Consider the following 10,311-nt stretch of genomic DNA (forward strand, 5'->3'; position numbering starts at 1 on the left):
GGCATCACGTCGCAGACATGTAGCATGATATCCTATCCAGCCACATTATCCTGACAACAGGCCGACCAGTCCTAACACTAACCTCTTAATGCCGAGTGCTCGGGTATTCTGTGATCATTTATATAATCATTTTCACAGGTAATTACGTTAATAACATTGTTGAGAATGGATTCTGGCCTTTGATTCCATACTGTTTGATGTGTGGGTGGGGCCGGTGGCTCTAGGACATTAACTTGGGTCTCCTGGGGTTTAGGATCAACATTAGGCGCTTGGCCAAAACTATTGAAATTTGTGCACTATTGTTTTAAATAGTTTTATATGCGTACTTTGAAAATTATTTCAAATAGAACATAACGGCCAAAACGAAGCCATACCATTAGGTGGCTGACCGGTGGGTCTAGACTTGAGATCAACAATTAGTCGGTTGAGCTAGGCTACTCTGTTAAATAGTTTTATGTAACTCTTTTATTTCTGAATGAAAAATGAGATATTATTTCTGCTTATCGCATACTTACTTTGTATTTTTGTCTTATCCATGGATTGCAATCTTTGATGTGAACTGTCAGTCCTCTTGCATAGAAGTTGCTATTATAAGGAATATTCATTATTAGCAGTAACAAATTAAAAATGCCTCTGCAAGTAATGCAATCCTCTCTTACAAACACATCTCTTTGGTCACAGATTTATTTGCGTAAAAATGTTTCTATAATACGAAATTTTCATCATACAGACCCACTTGTTTGACGTCGACTTGGGTCCGCACTTACAAATAACAGAGTCACGTTACGTTATTCCTGGGAAACATTTGACCTCTGTTACAACAGGTAATGGTCATAATTTGTTGCTGTTTTTTCTTAGCTTCGTATGAACCTTGATTTACTATGACTTAGTCTGAAACAGTGATTTTACTTTGTAACCGATACTAAATTTGAGATCTTATTGCACGTTTATGGTTCCTTTAAAATCCTTAATTTACCGACATTTTAGTTCATCAGTTTCTTTTGTATTAGCCCATTGTTACCTCAAAGATAGGCGGCAGATAGTATATGTCTAAAGTTCATACTAATGTGTGACCAATTTATGGACCTACGCATTAAGTATTCTCTAAATATTTGTATCCACATTGCTTCAACACGAAAATTTCTAATCTACTGTTCCCACATATCTGCTCAGTGGTCTTTCAGTAAGGTCCAACATAGAGCAAATGCTTTATGAATAGTTTTTATTTTATTTAATCAACGTTGACAAGGCGTGGATCTACTGTGCTGAACGCTTCGATGTAACTTCAAAAATAGGGTTTGTTATGGATAGATTATATATTTTTGTTGCTAAGATAGAACTAGGTATAACATATTTTGCACTATAAACACATACTCAAAGTAAATTATTCCAGGTCTGCATCGATGAGTTAATCTCTCTCTCTCTCTCTCTCTCTCTCTCTCTCTCTCTCAATCAATGAACCTAAAGAACAAATGTTTTCGTGTGACTACAGATTACTGCAAAATCGGAGTTGGCATATGTCTCGATCTACGGTTTCCAGAAATGGCGAGAATTTACGGACAGAGAGGTATGTTCGATTAGAGAAAAAAGAAAAGTGGTGGGACTAAAACGAGTTGTGAGATGTCATTTGATATATTTTCATAAACTGAGCTTGACCAAGATAGGGTTGCGCAAAATCGTTTCGGCTTTCTGCTCTCAGTACTTATAGGTTACTGCATTTGTATGGCAAAATATGAACGAGATTTTTCTGGGTAATACCACATGACACGGGGAGTGAAGTATTAGTCCGAAAAAACTAGTTAATATTTTCACAAATGCAGTAACCTTTTTATTATGTACTCATTTTGTTTTCCTACCTAGGGCTTAAAGGAATACGCTATAAGAAACAAAGTATTTGAAATTAAGCTGTATTTCAAAATAAATACACACCCTTAGATTCTTAGTGACATTATTAATTAGCACTGATCATCGTCCTTTGAAAACCGTCACGCGCTTGGCATTTGTTTTAAAACAAATTCTCATTGTGGTCTACTTACATTTGGAATGTTGAGTCTTATTTTAAATGAATGTGCATTGAAAAACGTTTACATTGGTCAGGAATAGGTGGATTTTTATCTGTTGATCCTACTCAATTCTGCTTTTTTGCTTATGATGGACTGTATTTATTGGGATAATGCACTGTAGTAAAGAGAATGATTTCAGCTGGAAATTAAAATTACAGTACAATTTCAGTGTGTATCAGATTTTCCATTATATAGATCATTTCATTCGGATTGCAAAACTAAGAATGTACGTTTGCAGGAAATTCAAGGTGCATACGTTTAAATATATGTATTACCATTTTTAATGCCAGGTAAAGAAGACACATGTTTATGCCCTGTCACTTAAATACACGCTGTTGGAAGGACCCCAGGTATGGCCTGTACCATACAGTGTTATGTCTTCTATTGCCAGCCCAACATGAATCGCAATAGTTAAACGGTGAAAATTGCAAAGCAGCTGGCACGTGACATTTAGCGAGCGGAAATATAAAATACATTTCCTTGTCTGGACTCTGGGGCTTTTAGTTTCGTACCCAAACCTTCTGTTCCATTTCCCCCTCGAAATAAGTGTTCTGACTGACATCTATGGCTCGTCTCTGATATGCTATAGCCCTTGGCCTCAATATTCTTTTCTGTTCTATTTGTATAGGTCGTAGAGTGCACTGGTCATAGTCTGAACCATTCCACTGTTCATGGTCTGAACCATTCCATTGGTCAAAATCTGAACCATTCCATTGGTCTTAGTCTGAACCATTCCATTTGCGAAAAGTTCCGAATATTTCTCCTAAATAACCGTTTAAGTCATCCGAATGGTATTTTCAATTACTGCGTCTCTCACGTTTGTCGTTGACATTGCGAATATCACGTTCATTCGTTGGCTTATCAGAAAGTTTCTTTTCTGACTCACTTAACTCATCCACATCGTTAACTTTATCATCTCTACTTTCAAATGGACGAACCTTTGGTTTAGTTCACCTACAAACAAAATTTAATAAACCAAAAGCTAAATCATGTGCTAGATGAACGTACGTTGTTTGTTTACAAAGTGGTTCCTAATACAGCACACTATTTTTTGACACACGTATGAAACATTATGAGAAAAAAAAATACACGATTCTTTCAATATAAAGTTAACGGAGCAAATATGAGCATATAATAACTGGTTTTTCAAAGACATCGGATTGGTTCTTTGCCTTGGGTGATTGCCAGTTGTTACTCTAATACAATGAAACTTCAGTGAGACTTCAAAAGCTATAAATGAGCCTATTTAGGTATCGCTAGAATGTCGATGAATGAGACTAGATAATTGTATGCATCGTCATAGTGTGATCCTTGAGATTATTATTATTATTATTATTATCGTTTAGGCTGCAATTTGTTAATCTATATGGGCGCCTTCAGCAGAAAGACTGGACTGGTTCACTGGGATGTACTGAACAAGGCGCGGGCTGTGGACAATCAAGTTTACGTGGCTTCTGTGGGGCCCGCCACGGATGAAAGGTCCCCTTACGTCACGTGGGGCCATAGCTCAGTCGTCAGTCCATGGTAAAGTTAAAGTTTGCATGTCGTCAGATTACTTCTTTCTCTCGATGATATGGTAATTTCGTATATTTCATACATAATAAACTTAGTGGATCTGTTTCTACACTACCACCCACTTTTACCATCGGCTATTATATAATATTCATTATTCAGTTAATGATACCCACTAATTTCACCCACATATACACATATATATACATTTGCAAGAAAACATGTACACACACAACCAAATACACATAATAATGAGGGGAAAAATAGATAACGCTATATTGTTTTCCGGGCTTGCGATGTTCAGCTGCTATAATCAGCCTCGTGTGTTTGGTATTGCTGAAATAATTCACAAAAGTCATTCATATATTTTATTTTGTCACATAATCAGTATGACATCAGTAATTTGTTGTTTTTATTTACCCTCTGTTTTCTGATGTATTGCAAATAATTGGAACTGTCGGGACTACCGATATCAATCAATCAATATATATATATATATATATATATATATATATATATATATATATATATATATATATATATATATATATATATATATATGTATCAAAGTGTTTCTCAAAACTGGAATTATATTGCATTAACTGTATAATGAAATAAACCAATATGTTACACAGAGAGAGAAGATGGTTTTCGATTTCTTTCTTTTTTCACAGGGGTGAAATTGTTGCTTCATGTGAATCAGAAGAAGCTATCGTATATGCCGATATAGGTATGTAGATATGCCGATATAGGTATGTAGCTATGCCGATATAGGTATGTAGATATGCCGATATAGATATGTAGCTATGCCGATATATGTATGTAGATATGCCGATATAGGTATGTAGATATGCCGATATAGGTATGTTGATATGAGCACTATATTGAGTATCTAATACTTTAGTTGGTGGAGAAAACACACATCACCTCTTTGTTGAATTGAAGACAGTTTTGGAACACTCCCTTATAAAATGGATACCTACCTACCTACCTCCATACATACATACATACATAGACGAAAATGGATTTAAATAAAGTCCAATCGTCTTTGTTCTTTTGATCTTTCTTAATCGGACCTAGGCAGTTTCATATTTGTTTTAGTGTTTGAGTATATGAAAAAACCCTAACACAAGAACAAACCTTGCTTATAACAAGAACGAAGACAGAAAACATAATCAAGTACAGCCTGTTGAATCTTTAGAATTGTTTTATGCCCCTTACAACTAAAGATGGTAAAATAAGAAGATTCAAACTGAGCTTCAGTATCTCCAGTAAATTATCGATTGCAAACTAATCTAATAATTTAATGTGTTAGGCAATGTTTTTGTTCCATTTACCGCAGATCAATGGAAATAAATCTGGTTGTCGAAAATGTTACTTCGCTTAACATCATCATTATATATATATATATATATATATATATATATATATATATATATATATATATATATATATATATATATATATATATATAATGTGTATGTTTCTTCATGTATTATGTTTCAGATTTCGATTATTTGAAGGAAGTGAGACGAATGCTACCGATTGAAAATCAAAGAAGGAACGACTTGTATAAAACCGTTGACCTAACAAATGGCACACCTGTCTAGTTGTCTATATAAAAGTCAGATAAATTATTGTAATTACAGATGCGATATTGTACACTGAATGCTCCATATTTCTGGTTGCATGATAATCTGTGTGAGCTTGATGTATCAGTATTCCAAACGCAATAATCGATTTCTAATACATTCATACATTATTGTATCCTTCATTCTTGGATGGTAACCATCCAGTCACGTACAACCGTCATGAACTGTATGCTTAACACTAATATTTAGGACGATACTACGTCCTGAAGAATAGACATCTTAACAAAAAATACACTTCATAAGACTTATTCTAAAAATTAATGAGACTTCTGTCCACCTATAACTAAACTTTAAATGTATTTAAGGAAAACTATTACCCTAGCACCATATTGTAAACATAAATCTGAATCCGACGTACGAACGAATTTTCCTAGGTGCAGACGGACGAACAAGGATAATACAAGATGATGTTTCCACTTTTGTGGCGAGCTTAAAGTTGTGGAACATATGCTTGTCTGAATGTTTGTTAGAGAGATAAACAGTTTAAAGATGATGGTCCACTTTGTGGTTAAAAGAGTTGTTGATGCGTATGTTTTCCGATATGCGTACCATCTCCAGAATTATCATGAATTAAATAATCCATTTACAAACGTAGTGTGTGTTAACTGTAAAATGAAGGAAAAATATACAGAAACATCATATGACTTAACTTTAAAATGAAGAACTTGCCATTTCCAACAGATTGTTATGTATGCCATATATTTTCTACATTAACCGTATATTTCTGAAGTTGTTTGTTATTAGACAACCTTAGGTAAACTTATCTCTTTAGCAATAAATTCAGTATTACTGAAAATTCAGTTCTACGTCAAGTAATCTGGTTAACTGTGACATGTTACTGACTTTTTAACAAATTGTTCACGCATAATAGGTCTAATATGCATGATCAGATCTTAACGTAAGGCACGCCCGTTTGCGCTTAAGTTCCCTTTTGTGAAAGATTTTACAAGGACGTCAGATAACTCGGCATGAAAAATGTATTCACATAAATATAAGATTATGCTCTTAATCAATTGAAATCAAAACAGGTATACCCGTCCCATAATTACGAACGAAAACAATTGCATAACACAAACAGAACATTGAATTAACGCATGCCGTTGTTGTAACTGTGCACTGTGTAGTTTGCTGGATGGAAGCCCAATTTGTAACAGTAAAAGTTGTATTTCTTTGTATACGATATTTTTTTTTAGCGGGATAATACCTTTTCTTACCGCGTTTTAGTATTTGAAATATTTTATATAACCCATTTATATACTCGACGGTTTTTACGCTTTCATCCCACTTTTCGAAGATGTGGAGATTATTATCCTGTTTTTCCTACTGTGCGTAAATAAGACCTCCTTCTAAATGTTTTACGACAACGATTTTAAACTTTGGGATATGAATCGGTGTGGTGATGTGGGATATATACATGTGCACAACAGTTGTAGAATTTGAGGGGTAATATATATATATATATATATATATATATATATATATATATATATATATATATATATATATATATATATATATATATATATAATAATTTCCTGTAGACTTATTGATCTATTATTAATAATTAGTTAGGCACAACTACGTTTTTCCACTAAAATGATATTTTAATTTGACAGATTCCTTCGTTTATATTTGACATTTGTTTCTTTCCACCTTTGTGTTTCTACGTGTAGACATACGTATACTCATAATTTGTCATATTCTAAGAATGAAAAATATGTCAATTATAAATATGTTGTTTTGTTGCATAGATTTATGAATAGTTCCATAAATACTGTTCCATATTATGCCTGTAGCTACATGATTAGCATACTAAAGATGAGGTCGTTGTCATCACCGTTTGTATATGCTGCTACTTTGTCAGTGAGCTACTAAACGTAAATGTTAAATCCCACCCGATAAAATAACAACAACAAAGATTTGTCGAAGAAAAAAAACGATTGTTTCTTTTCACTAGAATAAAATCAGCTGTACCCTTACTCAAGCCGAATAACTAGAGTATACGGCCTCGTTTGGTAAAGTTTATTTCAAAAAACACTCTGCATAACGAATATCACTTGCATAATTAGAATTTTTAAAAATATTAAGGCATGAATTAACCATATGATATATCAAACAAAATCAGTACAAATAAAATAACATTTTGTAAATGAACGTATACTCTCAATGTTATCAGTTTTGAAAAAGGCCTGAAGCAAACTTGTATACCCAATAAACTCCCTTTCTATACTTCTCTACAACAAGGTCAAAAATCGCAGACATGTAAGAAATCTTTGGAATTATTGTCAAGCTCCTTCAACATTAAAGCACTTCCTAGCTTTTTTGTTGCTTATTATGGTCATGTACTTAATTTAATAATAGTTCCTGATCCATGTATAGATGCTTTCCGATAAGGTCACTAGCGGACGATATACTGCCCATTTTACCTGGACGATAGCAACCTGGCAGTTTCTCCCATATGGGACCATCAAAATTGACCATTTTGAACAAAGCACACTGAAGCCTAATCAACATATAAATTACAAATATCGATACCAACCGAAAGCCTGATTTTGCGTTCTGTTCATGAACGTCTTTTTTTTGTAACAGTACTTTGAGATTCAAATAATTATTTCAACTTCCAAAGACGATATGAATCTGCCAGCATACCACAAATATGGCGACTGATGAAGTCATTCAGAAACTATCTATACAGTAACAAAGATTTTATACCAGTATTCTTCACGGTCTATCCGGTTTCATTAAAACGAGTGCTTAGACAGAAAATGGACGAATACAAAACAAGAACTAAAATATTAATCATATGCTGTTTATGGGCGGCCTAAAATATTTGATAAATAATCATGAAATAGAATACCTGGTCCACACAGCAAGGCTTGTAACCTAGCATCTAAACTGGCTTGGGAATCGACTACTAGAGCGCAACTGGAAGCATCAAGAGTGAGAAACTAATAGAAGTGGCGTAAAGTAGTTTGATTTGGCTCACCTGTTTGTAGACATGTGTCAGCTTGTGAATGCAAGTTCACATACCTGTTGAAAATATCAAGGGGAAATAAAAGTTGACCAAGTTATTTGATAATACCTGACCATTTGCGGACCCGAGAGCGAATAATAGGCACGACGAGGTCTCCTAAATGTAAACAGAGGCGACTAAGCGAGAGAGAGAGAGAGAGAGAGAGAGAGAGAGAGAGAGAGAGAGAGAGATATGCGGTGGCTCAGTTATTAGCCAGCTTGGCTCGCGACCAAAAGGATTAGATTCGATTCTTATCACTTGATCACCCCTTGTCGGTTTCTCGGTTACCTTCGTGTGTCTTTGGGAAAGAAACTTTATTCTGATTGCTCCAGCACTAAATAATCTACCTGTGTTGCTGTGCCGTAAAACTTCAAACTATTGATACTGTTATCACTAATCTTTCCAGACCATATAAAGGTTGTCATTAGTGCATCCTGAATTTTCAATTGCATCTCTTACTGCCCACTGGGGACGAAGACCCGATTCATAGCAAAAAACTGTTCACAGTTCCAATTCTTAAACTATATGCACATACTTGGTATTCAAACAAAGTTAATTTGTGTTGGGACTCTCCTTATACTCAGGAGTCGTAAATTGGAAGCCATTGAAAACCCCAGACAAAGAGTTGGGTTTACACTATCTAATCAGCCTGGACAGGCCTCTTAATTTCTCAGGATTAAATAAAAACTTTTTGAAGTCACGGGTTTCTTTATTTTTCATAATTTATTGTTTCATAAGGAAACTATTGGTTTGTAGACAAAAATAAAAAAATTAGTTCATGAGCAATATTAATAGATATATGTCATATAAAGACACGTTTCACGCACCTTAATGTGACAATACTACCAGCTGTCAAATTCTACTTAACTAAAGATATCAAACTTTGCTTTAAAATATTCAAGAATTGAAAATGTCTTGCAGTATGTTGCCATCATGTTAATGCCTAAGATTTTCCTCCATGGTATTGTATAAATACTGATTATCATTAAGACAAGAGCCATGGATATATATGGTAGTTTTAGTTTAAAGGACGTTAAGCGGTAACATATGGTAATGCTAGAAGTAAATTCTACAAATTTCACACATCTGATCCTGATTATCAGGCTGACCCATAGGACTTGGGTCTGTGTCTGTCATCACTGTGAAGACAAGAACTGATACTGTGAATGAACTATGTCTTTGGCTCTGTTCTTTAATTTCGATAAGCTATCATCCTTGGCGTCAAAATACCAATATGTTATGTGTAAGGTGGAGTCATCTTAAGCCATAGTTTGGGTGATCATTAAATAATTTTAAACAGTGATTATTTCACTGTGTTTTAAAAAGAACCCTGTAACAATAATTATCTGCAAATAAATTTATAGACATGGCCATGGTGTTTACAGTAAATATGCTTTAATTAAACTGTTTTTATTACACCTAGATAGAGACGTAGATACATACATTATGGTACTTGAATAGATTTATTGGTGTGCGTCAGCGAGAAACGATATATGATTTGGTTACATCCGCGTTTAGATGTTTTACCTAGCGGCTGCACTGCATTATTAGTAAATTCTCACAAAGTTTTATTTTCCTTATTATACACAAAATTGTAATAATTTTTTTTTACAGAGTCATGTTATATAATTATTACTAACCTAGAGTGTTACTTGTTATATTGCAATTTGTTATATTTTTCAGTTAAAGTAAAGCTTCTTCGCGTAAAATTGGGTGTGTTGTTTTCGTCTTTTTATAAATCGTATTGAAAGCCTAACTTCATGAACATGAAACAAAACAAAGAATGGTTTCACGCAGCAAAGAAACCGTACGAATAAAAAGCAGAAGATGAATACACTATGAATGGTCAGTTTATAAGGAACACAAAACAAAAAGTCAGTAGGTGCACCTGAAGATGGTTTCAGCTTTGCGAACAAAAGATGGAAAGATACAGAAGGATTGTAATGGAAGTACAGAGAGAGAGAGAGAGAGAGAGAGAGAGAGAGAGAGAGAGAGAGAGAGAGAGAGAGATGTTAACGTAGCTTTAACACTTTTTCAGTCAAATCGCTAAGATGACTGCAGTGTGACAGGT

The 10,311-nt window shown here is 34.3% G+C and overlaps 1 protein-coding gene across 2 annotated transcripts in view; it reads left to right on the forward strand.

Moving 5' to 3' along the window:
• Nucleotides 1-9,949, forward strand: part of LOC149789203 (omega-amidase NIT2-like) — a 73,468-nt gene extending 63,519 nt beyond the window's left edge. The window contains exons 5-9 of one of the 2 annotated variants that reach the window (XM_089975361.1): nucleotides 731-824; nucleotides 1,493-1,567; nucleotides 3,410-3,587; nucleotides 4,250-4,305; nucleotides 5,082-9,949. In XM_089975361.1, the coding sequence (XP_089831487.1) occupies nucleotides 731-824; nucleotides 1,493-1,567; nucleotides 3,410-3,587; nucleotides 4,250-4,305; nucleotides 5,082-5,185 (507 nt within the window). In that variant the 3' untranslated portion in view covers nucleotides 5,186-9,949. The remainder of the gene's footprint in view (nucleotides 1-730; nucleotides 825-1,492; nucleotides 1,568-3,409; nucleotides 3,588-4,249; nucleotides 4,306-5,081) is intronic. The other variant, XM_089975362.1, reaches the window with a different exon arrangement.
• The last annotated feature ends 362 nt before the right edge of the window (nucleotides 9,950-10,311 follow it).

The sequence above is a fragment of the Sinohyriopsis cumingii genome, chromosome 11, assembly GCF_028554795.1.
Source record: "Sinohyriopsis cumingii isolate HCF-2022 chromosome 11, ASM2855479v2, whole genome shotgun sequence".
Lineage (NCBI taxonomy): Eukaryota > Metazoa > Mollusca > Bivalvia > Unionida > Unionidae > Sinohyriopsis > Sinohyriopsis cumingii.